At 41.1% G+C, this 18,278-nt stretch overlaps 1 protein-coding gene across 1 annotated transcript in view; it reads right to left on the bottom strand.

Moving 5' to 3' along the window:
- The window catches only part of slc6a9 (solute carrier family 6 member 9), a 43,498-nt gene extending 26,249 nt beyond the window's left edge, over positions 1-17,249 (bottom strand). The window contains exons 1-2 of the mRNA XM_033982728.2: positions 17,182-17,249; positions 12,099-12,356 (exon numbers count right to left, since the gene is read on the bottom strand). Coding sequence (XP_033838619.1) covers positions 12,099-12,128 — 30 coding nt within the window. The 5' untranslated portion in view covers positions 12,129-12,356; positions 17,182-17,249. The remainder of the gene's footprint in view (positions 1-12,098; positions 12,357-17,181) is intronic.
- Between the last annotated feature and the right edge of the window lie 1,029 nt (positions 17,250-18,278).

Genomic DNA, 18,278 nt, shown 5'->3' with positions numbered 1-18,278 from the left:
TTGTGACAGTGATCAAGGTATAATGATATTACAATTAGTCTCTACCATTTAAACCCTTATAATTTTCATGAATTAGTGAACTTTGTGTCTGACTTTTCTGAGGTTTTCAGGGTTGACAGCAGCATTCGGAAACAAGTGTCATGACTTGGCTTAAAGTGCAACGCCAGTACCAGATCAAACGTACACACAATGAGCCACCAATCTATTCTCCTCTCCTGCTGTAAATTAAGTAACTGTAAAACATCATTTTGAGACCGACTGTGTGCCAAAGTGTGTGATTAGGGCGAGTTGGTGGGGCTGTAGAGGAGCATAAATATTGGTCTTTTCTGGAGACTTGTGCTTTTCTCCTCTGACACTCTCTTTCAAACACGGTGGACCAGCCCACTTCCTTACCAACCCCATCTCTCACAGAGCAGCCCCAACTTCCCACTGCAATTACTTATAAAAACTTTTCAGGGCTGCCACACGTGGTTAGGGTTTTAAAAAGCTCTGCCCCCCTCTTCTCGTGGTACGGGGGGTATTGAGTCGTCACAGACCCCCTGAATGATCACCGAAAAATAAGGCGGCAGAGACAATAGCTCGTCTTGATGAATTCAATTCTTTCAGGACCCTGTACCGTTGTCCAGGCAGCTCTAGGCAAAACAATGGTTGCTTTGATAGTTCAAGAAACACACTCTCTTAGCCGCTCTTAGAAAGTCTTTCTAACTACTTCCGAAAGCTAAAGATGATATACATCAAACCGGAACTTGGGAAGTTGCATCTATTGTAATCCCACAAAAATGTCTTGTCTTGATAAAGTACAATGTTCAGGTGGGACACAACCCCTGGCTGCTATTATGTTCAATGAAAAAAAACTAAAATAATGAAATGTGAAACTGACCTGGTCAGCAGTGGAAGCAGCAGTGGTGTTGGACTCCGACATGATTTGATGCTGTGACCCAGTGGTGCTGCTCGGCTGGCCACTCTAGACTCCTTCATTCACACCTTGCCTTTCAGTTCCGTAGCAAAAGAGGGGGTCGCAAACAAAGTATACCTCCCTTTTGCCCTGGCTTGATTAATGCCTGAATTACTTTCACCTCATTTCATCTGATGGAGCTCTGCTTCCTCTCCGCCTCTCTTCCTCATTCGGCATGGTAGCCCACTCTCTCCCTCTATCCCCTCCTTTTGCACTGAAATCCCCCTCCCGTCCCACCTCCCCTCTCCTCACTACACTAACTTTTCCTGCCTCTCTTCTTCCTTCACACCACATTCTACATTTCAGGCTCTTTTAATCGTAGATTTCTAGCGTAAATCACTATTTTAGCATTTTTCGCCATCCTTTTTCCTCTGCAGATAAGACCCAGGAGAAGTCCACTGGATTTTTCCCCTCTTTTCCTTTAACTCCACAATGAATTGCTTGTTGTCACTCCAGCACCTTGGCTGAATACAGAGCGGGAGAGTTGGTTTGAGTTGGAAAGAGAGCTAGGGGGGCCTTAAACTTTCTAGCTAGCCAGAGTAAAGAGGGGGACTCTCATTGGCTGTGGCCAAGCGTTCTCTCCCTCTCACTGATTTGTACTAATAGATTAAAGTGCAAGAAAGTTAGGAGCCCACAAGCGAGGAGTCCCCTGTCTGTCGCTCTTATTTCTTCCGTTTGTTTTCAGAGGCAGCTGCTGCAACTTTGCAGACCACCAACAACTTCCCATTCAGAAGTACTTGACTCTTGCAAATCTTCATCTGTCTCTACAGCCTGACATTGCCAATGCCCCCCTTAAAGTTGCACTGAAAGCCAAGACCCTCCTTCAATACGTTGTCCACAGCACGTTCAGAGTTACACCCTTTTCGATTCAGACTCTAAATTAGTTGCACATATTGTTGTGCTTATATGGTTTGTCCCCATATGGCTAATGGCTGCTCACTACAGAAGAACCATAGACAGGAAGTCCAGGTCCAAGACAAAATGATATAAGGGCATCACAATTCATGTCAATTGTCTGAGCCACCCAAACAATAGAGATGTCTTTCAGTTTGTCACTCAGTGTCAGAAGTCTGACAGAAATGCGTTTTACAAGAAACGTCAAAAGTCGACAGGCAACTGGCACTTTGCCTAATGGTTGTTTGATAGCAGTGGACAATGGCCCCTGCTGCTTGAGTGGGGGCCCTTCAATTATGTTTAACACGAGACAACCTATGCAGACAGGATGCTATTCATTTGTCTATCAATTCAGAGGATTAGAATCTCTGAGGGGATCTCATAAAAGGATCATTACCATATAGCCACTCTATTCAATGTGCTGAGAGGAAGCACCAGGCCACAGAAAACAAGTGCCCCCCTTAAATACACACGTTGACACTTTTGCACAATCACTCTGTTGTGCTCAGACATTCTATTCATTTCTGGTGGCTTAATAATCACATTAAATAGCTAAGAACAATCTGTTTATGGTAAGTTATGTGTTACAAATGTCATTAATAAATAACATTTCGAGGTTAACCTGCAATAAATTTGTTATATAGTACATTATATATATATATATATATATATATATATATATATATATATATATATATATATATATATATATATATATATATATATATATATACATAGGCTAAGTGAAGTACCATCTGAAAGTACCATCTGAAAGTCTCCTAGAAGATGTGAATGCAGAATTGAGAGAGATCCCTACCTCAACCATCACAGAAACCAGTGAGCTGATATACACTTCAGCAGCAGTGATCCTAGAGATGCTTGGCTATAAGAGCAACCACGGGAGATATGAGAAACAATATTCACTATGGAAACAATCGTTAGAGGCTAAAATCAAGGCAGCGTGGAGAGAAGTGTGCCAACTGTCAAAGGCCCAGAGAGTTGCAATGAAAAAACAAGTACCCAAGAAGTACAGCCAGATGCCCATACCTGAAGCACTGGAAACTGCCAAACAATGGCTCCAAGCCTTGGTCAAACTCACACGACCACGCGAGGAGCACACGAGACAATGAAGCCAGACAAATAAACCGTCTGTTCTCAACACAATGGACGAAAGTGTACGCTCAATGGTAGGGTAATAACACCAGAGCAAACCCATCAAGGCTGGAAACCAAACAGTACTGAAAAGGCATATGGGAGGAGGCATCACATCACAGCAATGCACAGTGGCTGGTGGCTCTGAGAAAAGACCACAGCAGCCTCCCTGAACAAAATCCAGTCATCATCACAGTGGCAGCCTCCAGGAAAGTGTATCAGGTATAAAAAACTGGACCGCACCAAGTCCTGACATGATCCACACCTACTGGCTAAAGAAACTCACTGCTCTCCATGAGCACCTGGCAGCACAAATGAACCGGCTGCTAAGGGATGGGACTCACCTTGAATGGCTAACCAAAGGGCATACGATCCTGATCTAGAAGGATCCCTCAAAGGGTACAGTCCTATCCAAATATCGGCCAATAACCTGTCACTCCACAACATGGACGTTCATGTCAGGCATCACTGCGGCTAAGATAAGTTCACACATGGATCAATACATGAGCACAGCACAGAAGGGCATCAGCAATGATACCAGGGGACCAAACACCAGCTCCTAGTAGACCGAACAGCCGCCCGAGACTACAGAACCCATCAGACAGATCACTGAATGCCTGGAGCTCTACAACATCAGCAGGACAATGGAAAGCCTTCATTGCAAACTCAATGAGGTTGTGGAAAACCACCCATGAGGCCAATGGCCAGACACTTGCACAAATGACCCTCAAATGTGGCATATACCAAGGAAAGACACTGTCCCCACTGCTTTTCTGCATAGGTCTAACCCCCTCTGCCAAATCATCAACAACACTGGCTATGGATCCCAACTCAGGAATGGGGCCACCATCAGTCACCTCCTCTACATGGTGACATCAAGATGTATGCTAAAAATGAGCGAGACATTGACTCACTGATCCCCACCACCAGAGTCCACAGCACAGACACTGGAATGTTATTTGGGCTTGAGAAGTGTAGCCGCATGGTGACAAAGAGAGGGAAGGTAGTCCACACAGAGGGGGTCTCACACCCAGAGGGAACAATAGCAGACAATGAGGACAGTTACAAGTACCTTGATATCCCACAAGCTAAAGGAAACTTTGAGGAGTAAACAAGGAAAGCAGCCACGGTCAAATACCTCCACTAAGTAAGGCAAGTCCTAAGTAGTCAGCTCAATGGCAAGAACAAGACCTGGGCAATAAACAGCTACACCCTGCCAGTAATCAGATACCCAGCAGGAATCATAAGCTAGCCAAAGGAGGAGATACAGACCACAGACGTTAAGAACTGAAAGGTCCTGACCATGCATGGCAGGTTCCATCCCAAATCCAGCATCCTGACTGTACGCCAGCTGTCAGGAAAGAGGCCGAGGACTAGTGCATGCGATAGCCACTGACCAGGGTGAAACATCCATAAGTACATCAAGGACAAGGCCCCAACAGATGAAGTGCTCAGCGAATGTCTCAGACAGTGGAGCGCAGAGCAAGAGGTGCTGGAGGTACCATCATGGGAGGACAAGCTCATACATGGGATGTACCACTGGAACATAACTGAACTGGCTGATATCAGGAAAACCTACCAATGGCTTGAGAGAGCTTGTCTGAAGGACAGCACAGAGGCCCTCATCCTGGCTGCACAGGAGCAGACCTTGAGCACTAGAGTAATAGAGGTTTAAATCTACCACATCAGACACCATGCTGTGCAAAAAGACCCCTGAGAAAATCCAGCACATAACTGCAGGGTGGAAGATGCTGGCATACACGGAGTGGCATAACCAATTGCCAGGCATAATGTACAGAAACATCTGTGAAGAGTATAGACTGGAGACCCCAAGGTCAAGCTAGGAGGAAACACCTCCAAAGGTTGTAGAGAATTATCAAGCCAAGATCCTGTGGGACTTCCACAGGATCTTGGCTCGATCAGAATGGTGATGGTGAACCTGAATGGTGATGACGAACCAACCGGACATTGTGGTGGTGGATAAACAACAGAGCAAAGCCGCTGTGGTGGACATCGCAGTACCAAGTGATGTGAACATCAGGAAAAAGTAACATGAGAAACTAGAGAAATACCAGGGGCTCAAAGAAGAGCTGGAGAATGCCTGGAAGGTGAAGGCATTAGTGGTGCCCATGGTCATCAGAGCACTCGGGGTAGTGACCCTCAAATTGGAGGAGTGGCAGATCCCAGGAAAAACATCAGACATTTTAGTCCAGTGAAGTACTAGGAAGAGCAAACATACTGCGCAGAACCCTCAAGCTCCCAGATATATATATACATATACACACACACAGACACACACCGATCTGTAGCATGTCTAGACTACTATTTAAAGCAAAAGCAAGAACTACTTTAACTACTTTCTAAAAAGTTTCATTAGGACATTGGACCCCTGTAGTTTTTTTTAAACTGCAGTAAAAACAAAACACTGATTATTCACATTAACTGAATTCAGGTCCACGTGCCCAATGTACAGACAACACATTTAAAAATAAATATATGTTTAGAATGATAACCCTAACCAAGCCTAATTTAAACATTCATGATTCTCTATGCCAGAGGGTTTGGGGTACCGCCCATATACACCACAATGTGCTGCCTTGGCTTTGTGAGTTCTTGTCTGAGTTGTCTACTCCTGCTCTCTTGGCTTTTCCCATTATTTAACCATCCTGTTAAAATAATCAATCTGTATTATATTTTCTCACATTTGATTTGAACTATTGTGAAGTCTATTAGACTTAAAGGATAAAGCAAAATCTACTTTTCAGAGCTGTTAATCATGTTAAAATTGTTTCTCTTCACCATTAACACACCTGAAGTTGGATTTGCATGATTCTTTTACTTTTGAGTAAGCTTTCTTTTTCTGATTTTAAGATGCCATTACTCTGAAACTTCTCATTTGCTCTTACCATACATGTCCACTACACTGTACTTCAAATCATTTTTTATTACCAAGACTGATATTACATAAATGTATGTAACAAAAACAGACTTTACATGAAGGCGTATGATGCACGCATTTTTCAAATGAAAAATATTGCCAGGAAGAAGTCAAGTCACTGAAAATCATGAATGGTACTTTGGATATAGTATATGTAAGTAGAGATGGATTTCCTTCTGCACATAATCCCTCACACACTTACTAAACAGAATCTTTTCTCTTTTTGTCTAACAGAAAACTACTACGTTAATTCTTAACGTTGGGCATGTTGTCATACAGAGCACATGCAACCCATTAAAGTATTGGTCCGACACTTGTGCTTGCCTCACAGCATGACTCCATGTTCTTTAATGGCAATGAATCAACTCACTTTTACAATGAAAGCCTAATTTCACAGGGGGACAGGGATCACGTCTTGCATATTACATCACTTTCAATCTATGTATCTGTCACTTTTAGCTATTAAACTAATATGTGTTCCCCTCTCATTACCACAGCAGGAATGTGATGGAGCTCCTGACTGTGATCTAGGCTGTGGGGCTGGCAGCATCGATGAGATATTTACAAGTTGCAGAAATGGACAGTGCCGTTTCTAAGAGAGAATGGGCAGAAGGTTCACAATAGTTCACAATGGGACAGTCGCCACAGGAGCAACACAACAGAGCGAAGGGGGGGACACACAAAAAGCTCAGTTTTGCAACAGCAGGTTGGCTTTGTCCAGTGCGACAAAAGGACAAAATGTGTTGAGTTGCTGTTGGAGGGAAAATCAGGCTTTCTTGCAGAGTTGTATGAAGGCCAGCTCTTTAATTGGAGCTGGAAAGATGAAGTGTGTTCAAGAGGGGTAGAAAGTGACAGTTGCCAACAAAGATCTAAGAAAAGCAGGATGCCACACAGATTCAAATTGGTGAGTAATGTTTTGTCCGTGGCTTAGTTTGACCTGACCTGGCCACTCTTCACACTCTGGGGAGATGAGACAAATGACGTAAAGAAGACAACAGACTGAAAAAAGGAATGAACAGAGAGAAATTTCAACCGCTTGGTTTAACCTGAAGTTGCAGGATAATTTCTCCCCTTCCCCCGATCTGCTCCATCCCTCACTGCTTTGGCTGGGAGGGCCCCAGCTGTTGGGTCTGTATAAATAGCGTGAGGCTTGGGCTCAGACCCCCGGGGAGAGTGGGGCTCATTGGAGAGAAGGCATGGGAACAAATCGGGCTGGAAAAAGCACACAACATACACATTTTGACAAACATATGGGACCTTTCCTAGGGATGAAAGTGAGGGACATGTGACTGAAGTTGGCCTCACGTGGCTTAAGTAGTTATTCATGAGATAAGAGAGTATGAGTAAAAAAAGAAAAAGATACACCAATATTATATATATGTGTGTGTGTGTGTGTGTGTGTGTGTGTGTGTATATATATATATATATATATATATATATATATATATATATATATATATATATATATATATATATATATATATATATATATATATATATATATATATATATATATATATATATACACTGCATGAGAGATTGGAATTTCTGCTTACATGTAAAATGCCGTTAACTAATGAGTTACTAATTAGAAACCAAGTTACAAAAATCAAGGCATGTCAATATAACTCTAATACCACCACTATTAATATTACTATACTATTACTCTATAAAATCTAATGATATTATATAATTGCTACCAAAATAGATGCCAAAAAATGCATACAGTTTAGTGTATCAATCATACAGATAAAGAAATACTTTCATACCAAAAAAGTGGCTAACAGTGTTGACCCAACTCATATTAGTTTTTTCCTTCTGATAATAAAAAATATTGTAAGCACAATTTAACAAAAAAATTTGGCAGTTTTGCTGAAAAGTTTGGGCCACTGAAGAGAGGAGGAACCATAATAAATAACACCAAGGAGGTGTGTATCCGGCCCTGAGAAAAGAAAATCCCCCCCTCGTCCCAGGCTTATAACTGCCATTCAACAATCAGATCACAGGAGCTGGGTTCAAGCGCAACAAATGACCTAAATATAATTCTGAAAGGCCTTTGGAAAGTCTTCACTTGGAAAGCACACAAAATGATAATACGACTAGAAGAAAATGGAGAAGATTTAAGAGATGCAAAGTGTTAACCAAGTGTCAGAACCCTGTTTATAATTTCACTCAATTCAGAGGACAGGAGAGGAAGTCTGCATGTCTAATTTGTCAAGGTGTAAAAAGGGGAGCCATTAAACCATAAAAAGAGAGGAAGAATTTCTGACAAAAAAACCCTAAATTTTCAGCTTGAGTGGTTTTTCCAAATGAAATCTAAAGATCCAGAACACAGTGTGGTGGTGTGTGCATAAACATACACAGGGGGTGGGCAAATGGTGGGTTACCTTTTAAAGAGTGCCCAGCAGCGGACGTGTTTGGCATTTGTGGCCCTTGTCCCTCAATTGTACATTCGCCACAGTGGCTGTAGTTAAACTGACGTTTATTTTTTGCTCTTTCTTTTCACTCAACTGACCAGAAAGGCAGAGCAGAGAAAGTCTAACTTCTAATGCACCAGCCATTACAGCAGATTCTCTAGTCCACATCTGTTAGTCTGTCTCCCCAAAGGCAGCAGACAGCAGGCATACTGAACACTGCAGTAATTCGACTGGACACTCATTCCCTGTATTTGCTCACCTGTAATAAGAACTAAGGGCAATGTTAAAGGATTTGTTCAAATGAAAAATGCTCTTGATATCGATGAATAAGCTTTTAGTAATACTATAACTATTAGTAAATTTAGCCATCTGGGGGAAGGAAAATCCTAACGTATGCTGAAATGTATGCTGCACTTATATCAGTGGTAGTGTACACTAATTGGTATGCACTGGATGAAGATGTTTACATGTACACCTGTCTGTTCATTCTAATCAAGCATGTATAAGTATGTATTTGAACACATGCCATAATGATAATATGTACTGCCCCGAGTTGTGTTTCAGTGCGTCCTGACCTCGGGCACACTGTGCACTCACTAGTTATTTGTATTTATTTTTGTTCCACTTCACAGCCTGTAGCACACATTAGCAACAAAACCCTGGGACATGCACAGTCACATACACACTGTACACACAAGTTATCCCATCTCTTGTACAACCTGAATTTCTAGATGTCAGTATCATTTGCTTTTGGGCAACTTTAAATTTGAAATGCTGCAATATAAGTTGTGCGCACCGCAGCAAATTTTCTTCACAGTTACGAGGGGAGGCAGACAGACAACTCAGCTAACTGCGAACATTACCGCCTAGAGCCACATTAACACTGACTGAGACCCCACAGAGGCTAAATCAGTAATAATGACTGAAAAAGACTTTGAGGAGGGAGAGAACAACTTCTATCACTTTAAACAGGTTTAATATTATAGATGCCACAATCAAGTCTAGTGCCAATAATACTGTCAATTATGTGTGATTGTTGGAAATTTTCTATTTTGTATGATCAATTTATAGTGCTCTGCCCTAGTCAGTATGAATGCCACACATTTATATGTCAACACTGTTGTCAAGTTATAATGTTTATCAGTAAGTTGCTTAGTCACAACTTCCAACTAAAAGCAACTTGACATGGGCCAGATGAAAAGAGAGTTTTCAGCCACCTCCATATGGTCTGTGACTAAGAGCCAGTCCTTCTCTCACTCCACCTCCGCAGCTCTTACACCCCTAAACACATATTCTGGTGCAGACAGGCCCAGCAAACACATTGTGGTGACCAGACAAAAAGACAACACTGAGTCCAGTTTGGCTTGTGCCAGAGCACCATCTGCTCATCTGTTGAGGGGAAGCAGTGCACCAAGACCAGAAGTGACACGCAGAAAGATTAACGGGATAGAACTCCATTTGAAACCTGTAAATGGGCTCAAGAATTAAGTTTGAACAGAATCGTTCTGGCAGAAGGTTAGCAGTCAGGCCAAACAGCAGCAAGAAGGAAGAGCTTTGTGTTTCAAAGATTTAGGGTGATGGCTCCATCCACTTGGCCAGCATAAATAAGTTCAAGTACAGAGGAGGAATTTATGAGAATGCACAGGAAAACCTACAATCTGGAGTGTTTCTACGTTACTCAACAAATCAACTAATAACAACAATCAAGGTGGCAACAGATCTAACAGTTTCTCTTTGTTTTTTGCAAAGACTTTGGTGCCATCACTACAAGTCACCATCAAGACAAAGGTCCCAGCCATGAGCACAGCACAGCAGCTGTGGGTGTCCCCACAGCACAGCTTCACAGAGTCCCCATCCCACTTCTGCCCATGTTTACCTTGACTATAGATAAAAATGTGAGCATGTTACTCTTTTACCATTGTCCTACTTTTTCAATTTAAAATGTGGTCTCATCCCTTTTCATCTTCCTTGTAACTCAACTAAAATTAGCTCTTTATTGATGATTGGATAAGGTTAGGTTAATATTATAACTGGGGAGATATCTGGTTATATTTATATACTGCAGGCATCTGGCTTCTGTTTAATTATTTGACAAATTCAGTTTTCATATAATTTAAAACAATATATACTTACTCAAATTGGTGTGGCATACTGTGAAACTGCAGTTAATGCAAAATGAGTCCCTCTAGTGCAGAGGTGTCAAACTCATTTTCACTGAGGACCACATCAGCAAAATGGTCGCCATGAAGGGCTAGATGTAACTGTAAGGTAGTATAAATGTCACTAAATGTAACCAAATTGTCATGTAAAATAAATGTAACTACTTTCTAACGTTCTGTATTTATTGCTTATTCAAGTTGCAAATAGTACATGTCTGTGTAACTGCATATACCCAGATTAACTGGCATTTTTAAAAGTGTGTATCGGGGCACACCTGCTCACAGACCTTCAGCACTGCTTAAAAAAAAACTCCCTCTGAAAAAGACTTAGCCATAATAGAGCTAGTGTCACAGATGCATGTTTTTTGGTTGTGACTTTTGTGAACATATTCTACTGTAATTACAGCCCTTGGAGTCAAACATTTGCATATAAAACATACAGGTTTTTCTCTTTGAAACTTGTAATCAAATTCACCTTTCTTGAAACTGCCTTGCATGCCAACAGTTTTCCTCTTCCTGAACATTCTGGGTTCATTATTTGTAAATATTTTTCAGTTCCACTTGTTGGGAAAATCTCATTAGTTTATGATCAATGCACACATTAAAGCAGCATAGACTTATTTTAAAATGACTGTACCTTTTAATTTACCTTTGAATTTACCTTCTCGCTGGCCGCATAAAATGACTTGGTGGGCCACATTTGGCCCCCGGGCCTTGAGTTTGACACATGTGCTCTAGTGCCTACGTGTCAAAATAACAACTACACATTTTAAGATTGGCTGCTCATCAATTACACAATTAACAATTAAACAACAAAATAAATATGAGTATATCTATTATAGCCGTTTATATTATACAGTGTTTGTCCTGCTGTGCTGTTGTGCAAAAGCTGATTGACACTCCTACACTTACTCAAAGAACAGATAATAGAAAAAAATAGAGAATGCAAATATTCATCCCAGATCTTCAAATGGTTTATGTCTCGAGCAAAGAGATAGCTGAAAATGTCTCAGTTTTGATCAGGCACTGCTTTCTAACAAGGAAAGGACATTGTGGAAAATACCACTGAAAAGAGTGGAGGCAACTTCAATCAGGGAAGAATGTCAAGAAACAACAAGACTTTAGAGTCTGTCTGAAGGACAGAATATGTGAGGAGCAGGGAGAGTGAGCAGTGACCTGACTGCCAATGACACCGGACCCCTATTGAAAAGTTCACCCACGGCCCAGGACGGACACTGACACATTTACCTTTAAGCTTGGCCTTTCCCAAAACACTATGAAAAGTTTAGAGCTCCAGCCACTACACTGGTAGGTTGAGAGTAAGGTTTTTGTAAGGAGTAAGGTTTTTTATAAAACATTGTAAAAGATGAAGTCAGTGCAAGATGCTGTGCACTTGGCACTGCCAGACAAAACTGGCAGGTTGAGCCAAGTCAACGCCTTATGTGGTTAGTTTTAAAAGCACAAAAAGAGGACATATTGTTCCTCATCATGTGGCCTTGTGGGTTTGATAGGAATGTTGTGCACCCAGTTTATAAATATGAAGTTACCTGATTATGATCAATGATTATGAGCTGCGGACTTACCAGTATCCCAGGACATTGCTTCTGTTCCATCCTTCAGGACCTGGTTACCACAGATCCTGGCTGTCTGTGCCGGTGGTGAAGAGGATGGTGCCGTCTGTCTGTGCACTGTGGACTTATGGGAGATGTCGCGGAGCACTTGAGTGTCTTGAGCCGGCCGTGTCGCAGTCCTCCTCTGCCTCGCCTCTGTTGTTGGGAGTGGAGCTGGAGTGGCGTCGCTGCTTTGTGTTAATTCTGCCCTAATCCAGGAACTTTTCTATGCTGTGAAAGGAACATGTGACAAGCAGAGAGGGGTGGAGGGAAGGAGTGGGGGTGGGATGGAGGGTTAGGCAACAGTTTTAGTTATTTGTGCTATTCAGACACATTCTGGGGTTCACAATCTGGATCTCAAGAATCTCAGATATAGTTTAATGACATTGTCTTATTAAGGTGCAAAACGTCTGTATGAATCAGATTTGGAGAAACATTCTTCACAGATTTGCATTTTGTAGCAAAGCAGTTGCAATAACAAAGTAGTCTTTTGTGTAAAGAGATTAACTGTTAGGGGAACGTTTAGACTTCCCATTGACCAAGGCTGTATGGAAGCCAAACTGGAAAAGAACACTCAAAAACATCACAAATTCAGCAACAAAAATGGAAAACAAAAAAAAATGCGTATTTTACATTTTGTCACAACCAGATGATCCTATGACTATTGATAGATTTGAGGTCTTGTATAAGGGCAAAAGCTATAGGAGAGAAGAGAGTGGCCAAATATAGCTACATTCAGTATCACACACTCTAACACAGGAGGAAAGCCCTATGGCCTCATCACTCACAGCAGACTGCACGGTGACAAAAAGAAGACAAGAAACAAAACTAGGTTAAAAACTGCTCTTCCACACACTGAGGTCTGATACAGGCGGATAACGAGAGACGCAGATCAAGCAATGACGAGTTACACGGTTAGTCAACTGTGTACTACTCCACCATTAGACTAGAGGCGCTTTCTGGAAAAGTTTCCACCACCTTGTCTACATGTAGATATAACTCATCTATCTTATATTTGTTCAATTACAGGTGTTTCTATTGTAAAAACTAGCAAACAACTTGAAAACCACTCTCCAAAATAGATTACATAATTCATCTTTAAGGTCAGGAGAGGTCAAAGAGTATCAGCTTCGCAAAAAGCCTAGCCAGTTAAGGGTTCAGAAACTGCTTCAGTTTAAATTAAGGGTAATTATAGTCAGGCGTTTTAGGGAAAAGCAGATGGAATGATAATGAAAAGTTAAACTGGTTGAAACCCACTGGCCTACATTTCAAGGTCAGATGTCCTTTCTCTATCAGGTCATAGGGCATAAATAACAAGGAGACCTTGTTATATCCTCCTGACTACTAGGAGAAAAAATATTGTCCAATCACATTTATTTTAAAATGTTCTAATCTTTGTAGGGTAATTAGAATACTGAAAACATTTGTTTTTTTCCAGATATCATGTGTCCACTACAGTGGACATTGGAACGCCATACATGTGAAACTGACCCTTGATGGCAATCAATTAGGGCCAAAGAAAATATCAAAAAGTCAACATAAGAATGTGTTTAATATCCACTTAACTGTCAAATATTTTTTTTTTTTTTTTATTTTGCTTTGTTGTGCTTATTTGCTGTGATACTTCAAAAGCAATTACCCTTCTTGGAAACTCAAAGGAATACTTTGCACTTTGTGTACATCACATATGTTTTGCTCTTGCAGCCAAATCTCCAACACCTTGATGCATGTGTTTCATTCACCATCTCTGGAAAATGGCTGGCGCCATAATGTCTCATAGCTGCATTTGGCTGCCATTTCCACTTTTGACATGGTGGAGTGTGTTCATCTTCGCTGCCACTTATGATTCCTGCTTGAGCCCGGTTAATCAACTCTTCACCAAGGAGCAGTTTGAAGTCAAGAAATGTCACTGTTTTTTTCCCCAGAAAGTGGCAGTCACTCTTCTACTGAAGCCATGAGTTGGTGATTGCCAGGTCAAAAAAATTGAATTACTACACGCACTGTCCATTTTCGAGTGTGAGAGGTCATCCTGTAGAAACTCAACATTCGGTCAACCAAGTCCACGCCACCCACATTGGTGTTGTACTCAGCGATTGCCAGTAGCCTTGACACCTGGACAAACCGTTTCTCTTTCTTGGACCATCTTCTGTGTGTGTCCTGAGGTTCAGAGCCATAGGCAGAGGATCCCATGACAACGGGCTTGTTGTCCAACCACTTTATGACAGCAAGTTCAGAAGGGTTTCGTCTAACTACCATCTCTGATGTCCCTCTTCCTTTCTTTTTGAAGGGGTTATCCCCTATGATCTTGCACTCCTTTGGAACCCTGTTATTCATGAGGGTTCCAGTTCCTGTCAGCCCTTTTGTCATCAGGGTGTCGAGGAAGTTAAATGTTGTAAAAAACTGTCAAAGAACAGGTGGGTTCCTTGGGGAACAGACTCTGCCAAATGAAGAACAGCTTGTTCTACAATGCCTTTTCCTCCTGTATCTCTGAAAGTAGTCTTGCTTTGGTATAGTACAAAGTCCAAGACCAAGACATTTGGTGCAGCCAAGACAAACACCTCCAGTGCAGTTGGTATGGTTTAACCGGTACATACTGGCGCACTGGGCAGAGAGCAGTAAATGGAACCATTTGCCCATAAATGCACAATTTTCCTGTTCTAGGCAGATTTAGACATCCTTGCCTTACTTTGGTCAAGAGGGACCTGACTCTCCACAAGAGATCACTTCTTTTCTCAAACTCTGGAATGCCAATGTGAAAAGATAGAACATTTGAAAAAATAGATCAAAATGGAGGAAATAACTACAAATGTCCACTACAGAGGACATTTTTAAACACTTAAATACTATGCAAAAAAACTGTTAAAATTAATTGGACAATGTTTAAATGTGTTGTTAAAATACTTACATTAAATATGCCACCAACATTTCAAGCCAAAATTTGCTCTGTAAAAAGTCAAATGCATTTACCATAAAATGTGTTTGCAGTGATGGATGCCATTTTCCTTGATGAAAAAAGGTACCAAAGCCCCACCCCTTCACATTTGGCATCACTGAAAAGCCCTAACTGTCCTCTGTAGACATCAAAAGGAGTTATTTCAGTAGTATGCAAAGGGTTGGAGATATTCAGGTTTACATATGTCCTCCAGAGAGGACAAATTTGAACTTCTGGTAGTCAGGAGGATATATTAACCATTTCCATTTTCGCCACTATGCCTGAGTTACTACAGCAACAATGATGGATCAGTCTATTTTAACCTCACTTTTGTTAATAGGAGATTAAAAACAAATTGGGTTCCACTGAAGTCATGTTTGCCGTTCTTAATACTGTGTTGAAAAGCTGCTTATTATCAGTGATGACAATATGCTGGAGAACGATTAAAACTGAAGCCCTGTCTGTGGAGATAGCAAACCTCCACACTGGCAAAGATAACTACCTGCCCCAAATGAGCAGGCAATGGCTTTTGTTCAAAACAAACTCAGAAAACCACAGCCAAAAATATATTTTACAATTGGGCAGTCGCACCGCAACTGCCGACAATACATTAGAAGTAGTTGGCGACGAATTGACAAGTAGTTGAAGAAACAATGTGTCCAGAGATATAACCAGTGAGAACCTTAGGACATCTAAAAAGCTTTATATGGGTTTTTCATTTTGAGGTCAATATGGCAGATTTTTATAAATTTCCTCAAATAATATGACATTACAATGAATTACTTTTTGTTACATACCTAAAAACAACAAATAATAGCTGCTAGGAATTCATTCAGCTTTCAGATGAGTTTATTAGCTTGGGAACCATGCTATTTTCTTATTTCCCACTTTTTTAATGGTGAAAAAAATGTGAATACTATTCAGATATGTATAGTCAGGGCTAGATCTCTGATAGACATGATTGACAGATGAGCCAATTAGAGAAATACATGTGGCAAAACTAACAGTGAGGAAAAAAAGGAATAGGGCTATTCAGTGTGCATGACCCAGAGTACAGCAAAGGGGACATATAAAATTCGGTTTTAAAACTTGACATCAACTACCACTTTCAGGAAACCATCATAATACTTACCATAACACTTTGATAATACCACACATCTTTAGGCTCAATGGAATGATTATTTAAACAAGTATGCTCACAACTCTTTGTTTTTGTCTTGGAACAACTTGAATAAACAGTGTGTAGGCCTATGCACTGTCGCTGATAATGTATGTAAAACATTATTCTGGGTAAGGTGTGCTCCTCAAACTACAGCAACTTTTCTGTTGAAAGAGGCTCTTGTTTATGATTTGGTGATGGGGGCGGTGTGAATGTGTTAGACCACTAGTACATTCATAGCTTAAGTTTACATACCCTACTTACTGGAACTACAAACATGTATCCAGATTTAATCTGCATAGGGTATTCCCTAAGTTAAATGAGTCACTTACATACATACATAAAACATATATTAAGCTAGTGTTAATGGCCTGAATGTAAGGCTTAAGTTAAAGTTGCAGCCAGCTGATAGATAGAGCATCTTTGTGACAGTCCCAAATTCAGACAACCAAAAAGGGTTGTGTCAGACTCAAGGGAATAGAAACAGACCTATACAGAAGGGCTATAAAATAATAACAATACTATAACCGCACTAAATACGCGAGTTTGTTGGTTTAAAAACGATATGGAAGCTCTTTACGCGAACATTACAGCATCCTAATTAAAGTGTGTCAACGACAAAAGCCCGTGTTTTTTCCACCCCTCCCCTTTTTACTGCTCATAACAAGGAGACCACTACTAGACTACAACTGCTGCCACGTGTTTCACTCATCAGCCTAGGTTGAATAAGCACACAAAATCATAGGATCACATCTCCACGGACTGGATCTGTACCGCGCAGTGATTTCAGATTGGGTTTGGATAAATGGTTCATAATTAGAGAACAGTGTTTTCTTTCTTTCAAGTAAAACGCGTTGTTAATGCCCCGTGAAGCGAGAAATGGTTAATTTAACTCTTAATATCTTCAAAGATTAGTTGAAATGACCACCCTGACCTGAGAGTTGCCTAAATGATAAAAAACTTACCGCAAAGTTGAAGCTTTTCCATAAATATGAGGTTATTCAGGGTCGCATCACTTAGGTCCCTTTCCGTCTTGGGTCGAGCGGACAGCGCTTAGCTCCTCCTAAGATCTTAAAGGCGGGGGGTGGCTGCAGCATGTGCGCTCTTCCCCGGCTCCGATCTGTGTCAAACACTTGTGCCGCTCGCCTGACAGACTCTTGTAGGTAAACTTCGACTAACAAGCAGCCCCCGGCCACATCCACGATAAAAAACAATGCAGGTGTAGAGCATTCTAATAGCTTACGTTCATTGGACTGCTGCAGTATTTCTTCCTGAGACATGCCTTTTTACACTAATTCATTCATTTATTCGTGTTTGGAAAATGAATAGTAGGCAATAAGCTTCCACGTGAACAGCCGGTGGACCACTTTGTTCCTTTGGCACAGCACATAAACCATTCAACAGGGTTACATCTGCACCGCGTCAGACTTTTAACGCCAGAGTAGTTCATCGTTCATATTAAACAATGTAGCACATACAGCACATACAGCCTGTGCGCACGATGGAAACAGCAGGGAATAAAGGCGTCTAGACAGGTGTGGTTACAAAGGTTTGGTGTAGCGCAGGATGGATGGCAGAATCGCGTGGCTAACCATTGGGCTTATGAAAGGTGAATGGCACATGAAGCCTGGGGATGCATGATCCTGATTTGGTTTTGTTTGGCATGCATAAATGGTTTACCTTGCATGTGAGGCGAGGTCTGAACTGTGGGGCACACAGAGGAGCTGGCCGGGCTGCAGGCGCAGTGATGGGGAGCTGCACCGGGGAGCTGGATGAAAAAGCGACAGAGAATTACCCATTTTAGAAAGCTTATAGGATATCCTGAAACAAAAAATAAATAAATACACAAAGCGCAAACTATGAAGCTATGAACATTTGGATTATGTCAGATTTAGATTAGGAAGATTCAATTAAGATTAAACGAATACATTTAAGACCTTCAATTTGGTATAGGTTGTACACTAGTTTATTTATAGCCTATTGCTCACTTAATATTTGTCATTTAAAATATGGTGAACAGCAGAATTGCGATGTTATGTGTAAAAACAGGCAATAAATATGA

Source organism: Periophthalmus magnuspinnatus, chromosome 17 (assembly GCF_009829125.3).
Source record: "Periophthalmus magnuspinnatus isolate fPerMag1 chromosome 17, fPerMag1.2.pri, whole genome shotgun sequence".
Lineage (NCBI taxonomy): Eukaryota > Metazoa > Chordata > Actinopteri > Gobiiformes > Gobiidae > Periophthalmus > Periophthalmus magnuspinnatus.
The sequence above is the reverse complement of the archived record's forward strand: the minus strand, read 5'-3'. Positions and strand labels throughout refer to the sequence as shown.